Below are 14605 nucleotides of genomic sequence, written 5' to 3'. Positions count from 1 at the left end.
CATGACTTTTTATCTAATATTCATGACTTCTTATCTCATTTTCAGGCCTTGTTTTTCATATTTATGACTTTTTATCTCATATTTTTGACTTTTTATCTCATATTCATGACTTTTTATCTCATATTTTTGACTTTTTATCTCATATTCATGACTTCTTATCTCATTTTCAGGCCTTTTTTCTCATATTTATGACTTTTTATCTCATATCCATGACTTTTTTTATATCACAATCATGACTTTTTATCTCATATCCATGACTTTTTATCTCATATTCATGACTTTTTATCTCATATTCATGACTTTTTATCTGATAGTCATGACTTTTTATCTCATATTTTTGACTTTATCTCATATTCATGACTTCTTATCTCATTTTAAGGACTTTTTTCTCATATTTATGACTTTTTATCTCATATCCATGACTTTTTATCTCATATTCATGACTTTTTATCTCATATTTTTGACTTTTTATCTCATATTCATGACTTTTTATCTCATATTCATGACTTCTTATCTCATTTTCAGGCCTTTTTTCTCATATTTATGACATTTTATCTCATATTTATGACTTTTTATCTCATATTTTTGACTTTTTATCTCATATTTTTGACTTTTTATCTCATATTCATGACTTTTTATCTCATATTCATGACTTCTTATCTCATTTTCAGGACTTTTTTCTCATATTTATGACTTTTTATCTCATATTCATGCCTTTTTATCTCATATTCATGACTTTTTATCTGATAGTCATGACTTTTTATCTCATATTTTTGACTTTATCTCATATTCATGACTTCTTATCTCATTTTCAGGCCTTTTTTCTCATATTTATGACTTTTTATCTCATATCCATGACTTTTTATCTCATATTCATGACTTTTTATCTCATATTTTTGACTTTTTATCTCATATTTTTGACTTTTTATCTCATATTCATGACTTTTTATCTCATATTCATGACTTCTTATCTCATTTTCAGGCCTTTTTTCTCATATTTATGACATTTTATCTCATATTCATGACTTTTTCCTCCTATTAATGACTATCTCATGTCCGCGCCAGTTTATCTCACATCCATGACTTTTTTATCTCATAATCATGACTTTTTATCTCATATTCATGACTTCTTATCTCATTTTCAGGCCTTTTTTCTCATATTCATGACTTTTTATCTCATATTTTTGACTTTATCTCATATCCATGACTTTTTATCTCATATTCATGACTTTTTATCTCATATTTTTGACTTTTTATCTCATATTCATGACTTTTTATCTCATATTCATGACTTCTTATCTCATTTTCAGGCCTTTTTTCTCATATTTATGACTTTTTATCTCATATTCATGACTTCTTATCTCATTTTCAGGCCTTTTTTCTCATATTTATGACATTTTATCTCATATTCATGACTTTTTCCTCCTATTAATGACTATCTCATGTCCGCGCCAGTTTATCTCACATCCATGACTTTTTTATCTCATAATCATGACTTTTTATCTCATATTCATGACTTCTTATCTCATTTTCAGGCCTTTTTTCTCATATTCATGACTTTTTATCTCATATTTTTGACTTTATCTCATATCCATGACTTTTTATCTCATATTCATGACTTTTTATCTCATATTTTTGACTTTTTATCTCATATTCATGACTTTTTATCTCATATTCATGACTTCTTATCTCATTTTCAGGCCTTTTTTCTCATATTTATGACTTTTTATCTCATATTCATGACTGTTTACCTGATATTCATGCCTTTTTAAAAAAATCTCATATTCCTGACTTTAGCATCAGGGCACAACTTTGTGGGGCAAACGAGATTCCGTCAAATTAATCGTGTACACCAAAGATGGTGTACACCAACAGGAGCTCTCACCCCCCCACCCCCGTCTTCGGTGCTGGTACGTGGTGTGTGTGTGTCGTGCGTGGGCGTGGTGTGTGTGTGTGGGCGTGGCCATGTGCAGGACTAACAGTTGGAAAATGTGCAAAGAGTCATGTGGAATAAAACCTGACTGTCATGTGCTGCTGCCTTATTCCACATGCAGAAGTCACTCTGCCCTGCATACAAAATACACAATATAAAATACAATATAAAATACACTAAAATGACAGTGCTTATGATTGGCAAACAATTTAATAGGAAGTAGAAAAGAGTTTGGGGTTAAAAGCCACATTCAGCATGTAAACAAAGTTCACCAAGCATCTTTTGTGTTATTGCCGACACAGCAAAAGAGTGAGATCTCATCAAATAGTGTCAAATAGGGTCGATACATGCCAACATTCTATGATGGGTGTCCCCATGGCGATACTGGAGCCTGGATATCATGCATCTTTTTTGTTACGTGGAGGTGTGGAGCATTGGAAAGAGTCAGAAAAACACAAGCGTGTTTATTATGAACCGTCTGGAATGGTGTGTGTCGTCTTTAAGATGAAGCGGAGTGGTCATTGCTTTTTTTGTTTCTTGGGCGACACCTGGTGTTCACCATCATTCATGCAGGGACTTGAATGATGCGGACACGTTTGTTACTGGACACTTTTTAATACGCCACTACAATGACTTGATGGCGTTGTACAAACCCCGTTTCCATATGAGTTGGGAAATGGTGTTAGATGTAAATATAAACAGAATACAATGATTTGCAAATCATTTTCAAGCCATATTCAGTTGAATATGCTACAAAGACAACATATTTCATGTTCAAACTGGAAAACATTGTTATTTTTTGCCAATTTTAGCAAAAAACGTGTTCCAAAAAAGCTGGCACACGTGGCAAAAAAGACCGAAAAAGTTAAGTATTCATTAGTCCCTTTTTTTTTTACAAACCCTGTTTCCATATGAGTTGGGAAATGGTGTTAGATGTAAATATAAACAGAATACAATGATTTGCAAATCCTTTTCAAGCCATATTCAGTTGAATATGCTACAAAGACAACATATTTCATGTTCAAACTCATGAACTGTATTTTTTGCTAATAATCATTAACTTTAGAATTTGATGCCAGCAACACGTGACAAAGAAGTTGGGAAAGGTGGCAACAAATACTGATAAAGTTGAGGAATGCTCATCAAACACTTATTGGGAACATCCCACAGGTGTGCAGGCTAATTGGGAACAGGTGGGTGCCATGATTGGCTATAAAAACAGCTTCAGTCTTTCACAAGAAAGGATGGGGCGAGGTACACCCCTTTGTCCACAACTGCGTGAGCAAATAGTCAAACAGTTTAAGAACAACCTTTCTCAAAGTGACATTGCAAGAAATTTAGGGATTTCAACATCTACGCTCCATAATATCATCAAAAGGTTCAGAGAATCTGGAGAAATCACTGCACGTAAGCGATTATATTATGGACCGTTGATCCCTCAGGCAGTACTGCATCAAAAACTGACATCAGTGTGTAAAGGATATCACCACATGGGCTCAGGAACACTTCATAAAACCACTGTCAGTAACTACAGTTGGTCGCTACATCTGTAAGTGCAAGTTAAAACTCTACTCTAGCCTTTAAATAGACCTCCTTTTTAGACCAGTTGATCTGCCGCTTCTTTTCTTTCTCCTATGTCCCCCCCCTCCCTTGTGGAGGGGGTCCGGTCCGATGACCATGGATGAAGTACTGGCTGTCCAGAGTCGGGACCCAGGATGGACCGCTCGCCTGTGTATCGGTTGGGGACATCTCTACGCTGCTGATCCGCCTCCGCTTGGGATGGTTTCCTGTGGACGGGACTCTAGCTGCTGTCTTAGATCCGCTTGAACTGAACTCTCGCGGCTGTGTTGGAGCCACTATGGATTGAACTTTCACAGTATCATGTTAGACCCGCTCCACATCCATTGCTTTCGGTCCCCTAGAGGGGGGGGGGGGTTGCCCACATCTGAGGTCCTCTCCAAAGTTTCTCATAGTCAGCATTGTCACTGGCGTCCCACTGGATGTGAATTATCCCTGCCCACTGGGTGTGAGTTTTCCTTGCCCTTTTGTGGGTTCTTCCGAGGATGTTGTAGTCGTAATGATTTGTGCAGTCCTTTGAGACATTTGTGATTTGGGGCTATATAAATAAACATTGATTGATTGATTGATTGATACTATGCAAAGCCATTTATCAACAACACCCAGGAACGCCAGAGCTCATCTAAGATGGACTGATGCAAAGTGGAAAAGTGTTCTGTGGTCTGACGAGTCCACGTTTCAAATTTTATTTGGAAACTGTGGACGTCGTGTCCTTGGAACAAAGAGGAAAAGAACCATCCGTATTTTTCAAGGCGCAAAGTGTAAAAGCCAGCATGTGTGATGGTATGGGGGTGCATTAGTGCCCAAGGCATGGGTAACTTACACATCTGTGAAGGCACCATTAATGCTGAAAGGTACATACAGGTTTTGGAACAACATATGTTGTCATCCAAGGCGGGTTATCATGGACGCCCCTGCTTATTTCAGCAATACAAGTGTTACAACAGCGTGGCTTCATAAAAAAAAGAGTGCGGGTACTTTCTTGGCCCGCCTGCAGTCCAGACCTGTCTCCCATGGAAAATGTGTGAAGCGTAAAATAGGACAGCGGAGACCCCGGACTGTTGAAGGACTGAAGCTCTACATAAAACAAGAATGGGAAAGAATTCAACTTTCAAAGCTTCAACAATTAGTTTCCTCAGTTCCCAAACGTTTATTGAGTGTTGTTAAAAGAAAAGGTGATGTAACACAGTGGTGAACATGCCCTTTCCCAACTACTTTGGCACGTGTTGCTGCCATGAAATTTTAAGTTAATTGTATTCTGTTTATATTTACATCTAACACAATTTCCCAACTCACATGGAAACGGGGTTTGTACTTTGACACAGGTGCTGGTTTATTGTTCATTGATTATTACGTAGGTCTAGCTTGTGTGCTATTGTGTGCTTGGCTGTTGTGTAGCTGCTGGCTCCGAGTAGCCTAGCACGTTTACCTCTCGTAAATACTCTGACTGACGTAGAAGGGATGGTGTGCTGATTGGAGGACATTTACATGTTCAGTGGGAGGCCAACTCTGCACAAGTAAACTCGCTGCTTGTATCGCACATGATATCACACGCAAGTAAACACGCTGCAGGACTGCTTGTATCACACATGGTATCACACACAGGTAAACACACTGCAGGACTGCTTGTATCGCACATGATATCACACGCAAGTAAACACACTTTAGGACTGATTGTATCACACATGATATCACACACAAGTAAACACGCTGCAAGACTGCTTGTATCACACATGATATCACACACAAGTAAACACGTTTCAGGACTGCTTGAATCGCACATGATATCACACACAAGTAAACACGCTGCAGGACTGCTTGTATCACACATGATATCACACACAAGTAAACACGCTGCAGGACTGCTTGTATCGCACATGATATCACACGCAAGTAAACACGAAGCAGGACTGCTTGTATCACACATGATATCACACGCAAGTAAACACACTTCAGGACTGATTGTATCGCACATGATATCACACGCAAGTAAACACACTTTAGGACTGATTGTATCACACATGATATCACACGCAAGTAAACACACTGCAGGACTGCTTGTATCGCACATGATATTACACACAAGTAAAAACACTGCTTGTATTGCACATGATATCACAAACAAGTAATCACGCTGCTTGTATCACACATGATATCACACACAAGTAAACACGCTGCAGGACTGCTTGTATCGCGCACGATATCACACACAAGTAAACACGTTTCAGGACTGCTTGAATCGCACATGATATCACACACAAGTAAACACGCTGTAGGACTGCTTGTATCGCACATGATACCACACACAAGTAAACACGCTGCAGGACTGCTTGTATCACACATGATATCACACACAAGCAAACAAGCTGCAGGATTGCTTGTATCACACATGATATCACACGCAAGTAAACACACTGCAGGACTGCTTGTATCGCACATGATATCATACGCAAGTAAACACGCTTCAGGACTGCTTGTATCGCACATGATATCACACACAAGTAAACACGCAGCAGGACTGCTTGTATCGCACATGATAACATACATAAGTAAACACGCTGCTTGTATCGCACATGATATTACACACAAGTAATCACGCTGCTTGTATTACACATGATATCACATGCAAGTAAACAATTCAGGACTGCTTGTATCACACATGATATCACACACAAGTAAACACGCTGCAGGACTGCTTGTACCGCACATGATAACATACATAAGTAAACACGCTGCTTGTATCGCACATGATATTACACACAAGTAAAAACACTGCTTGTATTGCACATGATATCACACACAAGTAAACACGCTGCAAGACTGCTTGTATCACACATGATATCACACACAAGTAAACACGTTTCAGGACTGCTTGAATCGCACATGATATCACACACAAGTAAACACGCTGCAGGACTGCTTGTATCACACATGATATCACACACAAGTAAACACGCTGCAGGACTGCTTGTATCGCACATGATATCACACGCAAGTAAACACGAAGCAGGACTGCTTGTATCACACATGATATCACACGCAAGTAAACACACTTCAGGACTGATTGTATCGCACATGATATCACACGCAAGTAAACACACTTTAGGACTGATTGTATCACACATGATATCACACGCAAGTAAACACACTGCAGGACTGCTTGTATCGCACATGATATTACAAACAAGTAAAAACACTGCTTGTATTGCACATGATATCACAAACAAGTAATCACGCTGCTTGTATCACACATGATATCACACACAAGTAAACACGCTGCAGGACTGCTTGTATCGCGCACGATATCACACACAAGTAAACACGTTTCAGGACTGCTTGAATCGCACATGATATCACACACAAGTAAACACGCTGTAGGACTGCTTGTATCGCACATGATACCACACACAAGTAAACACGCTGCAGGACTGCTTGTATCACACATGATATCACACACAAGCAAACAAGCTGCAGGATTGCTTGTATCACACATGATATCACACGCAAGTAAACACACTGCAGGACTGCTTGTATCGCACATGATATCATACGCAAGTAAACACGCTTCAGGACTGCTTGTATCGCACATGATATCACACACAAGTAAACACGCAGCAGGACTGCTTGTATCGCACATGATAACATACATAAGTAAACACGCTGCTTGTATCGCACATGATATTACACACAAGTAATCACGCTGCTTGTATTACACATGATATCACATGCAAGTAAACAATTCAGGACTGCTTGTATCACACATGATATCACACACAAGTAAACACGCTGCAGGACTGCTTGTACCGCACATGATAACATACATAAGTAAACACGCTGCTTGTATCGCACATGATATTACACACAAGTAAAAACACTGCTTGTATTGCACATGATATCACAAACAAGTAATCACGCTGCTTGTATTACACATGATATCACATGCAAGTAAACAATTCAGGACTGCTTGTATCACACATGATATCACACACAAGTAAACACGCTGCAGGACTGCTTGTATCGCGCACGATATCACACACAAGTAAACACGTTTCAGGACTGCTTGAATCGCACATGATATCACATACAAGTAAACACGCTGCAGGACTGCTTGTATCGCACAGGATATCACACGCAAGTAAACACGATGCAGGACTGCTTGTATCACACATGGTATCGCACACAAGTAAACACACTGCAGGACTGCTTGTATCGCACATGATATCACACGCAAGTAAACACACTTCAGGACTGATTGTATCGCACATGATATCACACGCAAGTAAACACACTTTACGACTGATTGTATCGCACATGATATCACACGCAAGTAAACACACTGCAGGACTGCTTGTATCGCACATGATAACATACATAAGTAAACACGCTGCTTGTATCGCACATATTACACACAAGTAAAACACTGCTTGTATTGCACATGATATCACAAACAAGTAATCACGCTGCTTGTATTACACATGATATCACATGCAAGTAAACAATGCAGGACTGCTTGTATCACACATGATATCACACACAAGTAAACACGCTGCAGGACTGCTTGTATCGCGCACGATATCACACACAAGTAAACACGTTTCAGGACTGCTTGAATCGCACATGATATCATATGCAAGTAAACACGCTGCAGGACTGCTTGTATCGCGCACGATACCACACACAAGTAAACACGATGCAGGACTGCTTGTATCGCACATGATACCACACACAAGTAAACACGCTGCAGGACTGCTTGTATCGCACATGATATCACACACAAGTAAACACGCTGATGCTATCGCACATGATATCACACACAAGTAAAGATGCTGCAGGACTGCTCGTATCGCACATGATATTACCCACAAGTAAACACGCTGCAGGAGCGCTTGTATCGCAAATTATATCACACAAATAAACAGACTGCTTGTATCGCACATGATATCACCCACAAGTAAACATGCTGATTCTATCGCACATGATATCACACACAAATAAAATGCTGCAGGACTGCTCGTATCGCACATGATATCACCAACAAGTAAACACGCTGATTCTATCGCACATGATATCACACACGAGTAAAGATGCTCGTATCGCACATGATATCACCCACAAGTAAACACGCAGCAGGAGCGCTTGTATCGCCAATTATATCACACAAATAAACAGACTGCTTGTATCGCACATTTTACATTGACAGCCGATATGATCCCATACTGGTTTTTGGGTTTTTTCGCTGATATCTAGTCGATATCCAACATCAACATCCAACGGGGACACCCTTGCATTGCACAGAGGATACAAATGCATACTCACGATGACTAAAATGTATCAAAGCATCACTTCTTCTCGCAACAAACCATCTTTGGCCAACAGTGTTTCTCACCTTCTTTGTCAAAGTGCCCGCACTCGCAACTTTCTGTGGCCCCGTGGTGGATTATTTGGGAGTGGAACAGGTGTGTGGGAATGACTGTGGGCACACATACTAGTTCAGGGGGGTCCAAAAAAAACATCAAAAGAGGGGGAAAAAAAGAGCATGCGTCACGGCCAAATCAACGTTTGAGTCATCTTTTGTCCAAACCCCAATTTGAGCCTGAATGTTTGTGTCCTGGTTCTTGTCTTCAGCTGCCTGTGCCCCGGTTTTGGCAGGACAGCAGACTTTTATGGTCTTGGTGTGTTCCAGGAGTCCAGCGGAGATGTCTCAGAACCCCCAACTTCTCTGGGAAAAGGACAAAAGTGATTAAATGATTGATGTTGTATTTATTTATAAACATTACAATCAACAGATAGAGCTTGTTGATCTCAAGATTTAAGAGTTGAAAGTAAAAAATAAAATAAAATTCCTTTTGATCCCTAATACATTTAGTGGGATTTGTATTTTATTTATTTTTTTATAAAACTTTCATTGCTCAAAAAATAATGACTAAACACAATCAATGTTGTAATGAATTATTGATCAAACAATAACATTTTTGACATTAATGAGGCTATGTTTCATTTTATTTTATTTTACGTTACATGAAATATTCCACTTTAAAAATAAATATTTGGAAAAAAATGGACAAAAAAGTCATTAAAACAAAAAAATGTTTCAAAAATAAAATTGGCGGATGGAGCTGAAGTCAATCTGATGATTTAAGTGTTAAAAGTAAAAAAAGACTTGTGGAGAAAAGTCATAATAATGTTGTTTAGCTGTTAAAAAACCTAAATAGTAAACTTGTGGAGAAAAGTCATAATAATGTTGTAAAGCTGTTAAAAAACCTAAATAGTATACTTGTGGGGAAAAGTCATAATGTTGTAAAGCTGTTAAAAAACCTAAATAGTAAACTTGTGGAGAAAAGTCATAATAATGTTGTAAAGCTGTTAAAAAACCTAAATAGTAGACTTGTGGAGAAAAGTCATAATAATGTTGTTTAGCTGTTAAAAAACCTAAATAGTAGACTTGTGGAGAAAAGTCATAATAATGTTGTAAAGCTGTTAAAAAACCTAAATAGTAAACTTGTGGAATAAAGTCATAATTATGTTGTAAAGCTGTTAAAAAACCTAAATAGTAAACTTGTGGTGAAAAGTCATAATAATGTTGTAAAGCTGTTAAAAAACCTAAATAGTAAACTTGTGGAATAAAGTCATAATGATGTTGTAAAGCTGTTAAAAAACCTAAATAGTAAACTTGTGGAGATAAGTCATAATAATGTTGTAAAGCTGTTAAAAACCTAAATAGTAAACTTGTGGAGAAAAGTCATAATAATGTTGTAAAGCTGTTAGAAAACCTAAATAGTAAACTTGTGGAGAAAAGTCATAATGATGTTGTAAAGCTGTTAAAAAACCTAAATAGTAAACTTGTGGAGAAAAGTCCTAATAATGTAAAGCTGTTAAAAAACCTAAATAGTAAACCTGTGGAGAAAAGTCCTAACAATGTTGTTTAGCTGTTAAAAAACCTAAATAGTAGACTTGTGGAGAAAAGTCATAATAATGTTGTTTAGCTGTTAAAAAACCTAAATAGTATACTTGTGGAGAAAAGTCATAATAATGTTGTAAAGCTGTTAAAAAACCTAAATAGTATACTTGTGGAGAAAAGTCATAATAATGTTGTAAAGCTGTTAAAAAACCTAAATAGTAAACTTGTAGAGAAAAGTCATAATAATGTTGTAAAGCTGTTAAAAAACCTAAATAGTAAACTTGTGGAGAAAAGTCCTCATAATGTTGTTTAGCTGTTAAAAAACCTAAATAGTAAATTTGTGGAGAAAAGTCCTCATAATGTTGTTTAGCTGTTAAAAAACCTAAATAGTAGACTTGTGGAGAAAAGTCCTAATAATGTGTTTTAGCTGTTAAAAAACCTAAATAGTAAACTTGTGGAGAAAAGTCCTAATAATGTTGTTTAGCTGTTAAAAAACCTAAATAGTAAACTTGTGGGGTAAAGTCCTAACAATGTAGAAGTGGAGAAGAAGTTTCAAGCCCCCCTCAGGTGTGATGCTCACCTCTACAGAGAGGAGGCGCTGTGGCTGTAGTGTCGCGGGAGAAGCTGGCCGTACTCGGGCCCGGAGTGGGAGGAGCTACTGTCGGAGCTCAGCGAAGCGTCCCGGAAGGGCGAGGGCGGGGTCAGGGCGGCCAGGGCGTCCGCCTCCCGAAGTCTGCGTGCACAGGTCCCCGCCAGCTGCTCGTACAACTTCCCCGTGGCTCGGCCCTCGCAGAAAGCGGCGACCTCGGCGTGCATGGTCACGGCGGAGTGGGCGGGTCTTCCTCCGAGCGGGCCGGCGGCGACGTTGAAGCTGTTGACCAGGCAGTTGATCTGCTCCACGACGGTGGCGCCCTCTGCAGGACCTCCGACTACCCCCAGTTCGCCCACGCCGATGACGCTGATGTCGCCGCTGTCTGCCTCCCGCCAGGCTCCGCCCTCCTCGCCGCTCTCTCCGGCCTGGAAGGAGGGCGACGGCTGGGAGTCGGCGGCGGAGAAAGGCTTGATGATGGCGGTCTGGTTGGCTTCCGCCGCCTCCTTCTTCTTGACATGGAAGGACATCCTCTTCCACAGGTTGGGTCGGTAGCTGCGCTCGCTGTGATCCCAGCTCGCCGACTTCCCGTTGGAGCTGCCGGGACAACAGCAGCACTTGCAGTCTTACACCAGCTCTGCTCTGCATTCATTTCAAGTACAAGTACCAATGATAATGATTGTCTGCATTTGACACATCCCCCTTGTTCCCCCCTGGGAGGTGAGGGGAGCAGTGAGCAGCAGCAGTGGTGGCTGCAGCCAGAAATCATATTTGCTGATTTAACCCCCAATTTTTTTACATTCTTTGATACTCAGCCGGGGTTTGTACTCACAACCTACCGATCTCAGGGCAGACACCGTAACCCATCCTTCCATCCATTTCCTACCGCTTGTCCCTTTCGGGTCGCGGGGGATGCTGAAGCCTACCTCATATATATACATACTTTGAAATTGTATGTTGTGTATATTTATATCTACATTAGATACATATACATCTCACACTTACATTATATATATATGTGTGTGTGTGTGTGTATATATATATATATATATATATATATACACGTGTGTATGTATATGTGTGTGCGTGTGTATATATACATATGTGTATATATACACATATGTATATATACACATATGTATATGTGTGTATATATACACACATATACATATGTGTATATATACATATGTGTGTATATATACACACATATGTATACACATTTTGTGTGTGTATATATATATGTATATACACATATGTGTATATATACACACATGTATATACACACACATGTTTATATGTATATGTGTGTATATATATACACATATACATATGTGTATATATGCATATATGTATATACACATACAGGTCCCTGCTATCACATGTTGACAAAAATATAACATTTACATAATAAAAATCAAATACAGGGTTCCCAAATGCTGTAATAAATTAAGCATGATGAGTTGACTTGAAACTCTTTAATGTTGCACTTTTTATATGTAGAAGAAAAGTTTTGTATATAGCAGTTATATCGCACTAATATACAACGAAAACTTTAACTTTAGTCCTAACTTAAATAATAAATATAAATCGTTTGAGGTGCTTTCTATGAAGTCTGCCACACCTCTGCCTCTGTGCCTGGCCGTTATCTACCGCCCCCCAGGGCCCTATTCGGACTTTATTAGTGAATTCTCAGAGTTTGTTGCTGATCTAGTGACGCACGCCGATAATATAATTATAATGGGGGACTTTAATATCCATATGAATACCCCATTGGACCCACCGTGCGTGGCGCTCCAGACTATAATTGATAGCTGTGGTCTTACACAAATAATAAATGAACCGACGCATCGCAGCGGTAATACGATAGACCTAGTGCTTGTCAGAGGTATCACCGTCTCCAAAGTTATGATACTCCCGTATACTAAAGTAATGTCCGATCATTACCTTATAAAATTCGAAGTTCAGACTCATGTTCGGCAAGCTAATAATAATAATAACTGCTATAGCAGCCGCAACATTAATGCTGCCACAACGACGACTCTTGCTGACCTACTGCCCTCGGTAATGGCACCGTTCCCAAAGTATGTGGGCTCTATTGATAACCTCACTAACAACTTTAACAACGCCCTGCGCGAAACCATTGATAGTATAGCACCGCTGAAGTTAAAAAAGGCTCCAAAAAGGCGTACGCCATGGTTTACTGAAGAAACTAGAGCTCAGAAATTATTATGTAGAAAGCTGGAACGCAAATGGCGCACGACTAAACTTGAGGTGCACCATCAAGCATGGAGTGATAGTTTAATAACTTATAAACGCATGCTTACCTTAGCTAAAACTAATTATTACTCAAATCTCATCCGCATTAATAAAAACGATCCAAAATTTTTGTTTAGTACAGTAGCATCGCTAACCCAACAAGGGACTCCTTCCAGTAGCTCCACCCATTCGGCAGATGACTTCATGAAGTTCTTTAATAAGAAAATTGAACTTATTAGAAAGGAGATTAAAGACAATGCGTCCCAGCTACAACGGGGTTATAGTAACACAGATACGATTGTATATACGGCGGATACTGCAAATATCCAAAATAGTTTCTCTCGTTTTGATGAAATAACATTAGAAGGATTGTTACAACGTGTAAATGGAATAAAACAAACAACATGTTTACTTGACCCACTTCCTGGGAAACTTATCAAGGAGCTTTTTGTATTATTAGGTCCATCAGTGCTAAATATTATAAACTTATCACTTTCCTCGGGCACTGTTCCCGTTGCATTCAAAAAAGCGGTTATTCATCCTCTCCTTAAAAGACCTAACCTCGATCCAGACCTCATGGTAAACTACCGACCGGTGTCTCACCTTCCCTTTATTTCGAAAATCCTCGAAAAAATTGTTGCAGAGCAGCTAAATGAGCACTTAGCGTTTAACAATCTATGTGAAACCTTTCAATCCGGTTTCAGGGCAAATCACTCGACTGAGACAGCCCTCGCAAAACTGTCTAATGATCTATTGCTAACGATGGACTCTGATGCGTCATCTATGTTGCTGCTCCTCGATCTTAGCGCTGCTTTCGATACCGTCGATCATAATATTTTATTAGAGCGTATCAAAATACGAATTGGTATTTCAGACTCAGCCCTGTCATGGTTTAACTCTTATCTTACTGATAGGATGCAGTGCGTCTCCTATAACAGTGTGACCTCGGACTATGTTAAGGTAACGTGTGGAGTTCCCCAGGGTTCGGTCCTTGGCCCTGCACTCTTCAGCATCTACATGCTGCCGCTAGGTGACGTCATACGCAAATACGGTATTAGCTTTCACTGTTATGCTGATGACACCCAACTTTACATGCCCCTAAAGCTGACCAACACGCCGGACTGTAGTCAGTTGGAAGCGTGTCTTAATGAAATTAAACAATGGATGTCCGCTAACTTTTTGCAACTTAATGCCAAAAAAACGGAAATGCTGATTATCGGTCCTGCTAGACACCGACCTCTATTTAATAATACAACTTTAACATTTGACAACCAAATAATAAAACAAGGTGACTCTGTAAAAAATCTGGGTATTATCTTCGACCCAACTCTCTCCTCTGAGGCACACATTA

The 14605-nt window shown here is 39.2% G+C and overlaps 1 protein-coding gene across 3 annotated transcripts in view; it reads right to left on the bottom strand.

The window, feature by feature from the left end:
* Positions 1–1978: 1978 nt before the first annotated feature.
* LOC133552062 (metabotropic glutamate receptor 5-like) overlaps positions 1979–14605 on the bottom strand; it is a 55010-nt gene continuing 42383 nt past the window's right edge. The window contains exons 18-20 of one of the 3 annotated variants that reach the window (XR_009806611.1): positions 10990–11595; positions 8898–9230; positions 1979–2067 (exon numbers count right to left, since the gene is read on the bottom strand). Coding sequence is in view for 2 of the 3 variants with exons in the window: in XM_061899373.1 (XP_061755357.1) it covers positions 10992–11595 (604 nt within the window). In the remaining variant the exon portion in view is untranslated. Of the gene's footprint in view, positions 2068–2124; positions 9231–10989; positions 11596–14605 lie in introns of those variants that run through there. The other 2 variants (XM_061899373.1, XM_061899372.1) reach the window with 2 other exon arrangements.

Source organism: Nerophis ophidion, linkage group LG04 (genome assembly GCF_033978795.1).
Source record: "Nerophis ophidion isolate RoL-2023_Sa linkage group LG04, RoL_Noph_v1.0, whole genome shotgun sequence".
In the NCBI taxonomy this organism is placed as follows: Eukaryota; Metazoa; Chordata; class Actinopteri; order Syngnathiformes; family Syngnathidae; genus Nerophis; species Nerophis ophidion.
This window is presented reverse-complemented; position numbering and strand designations above follow the sequence as displayed.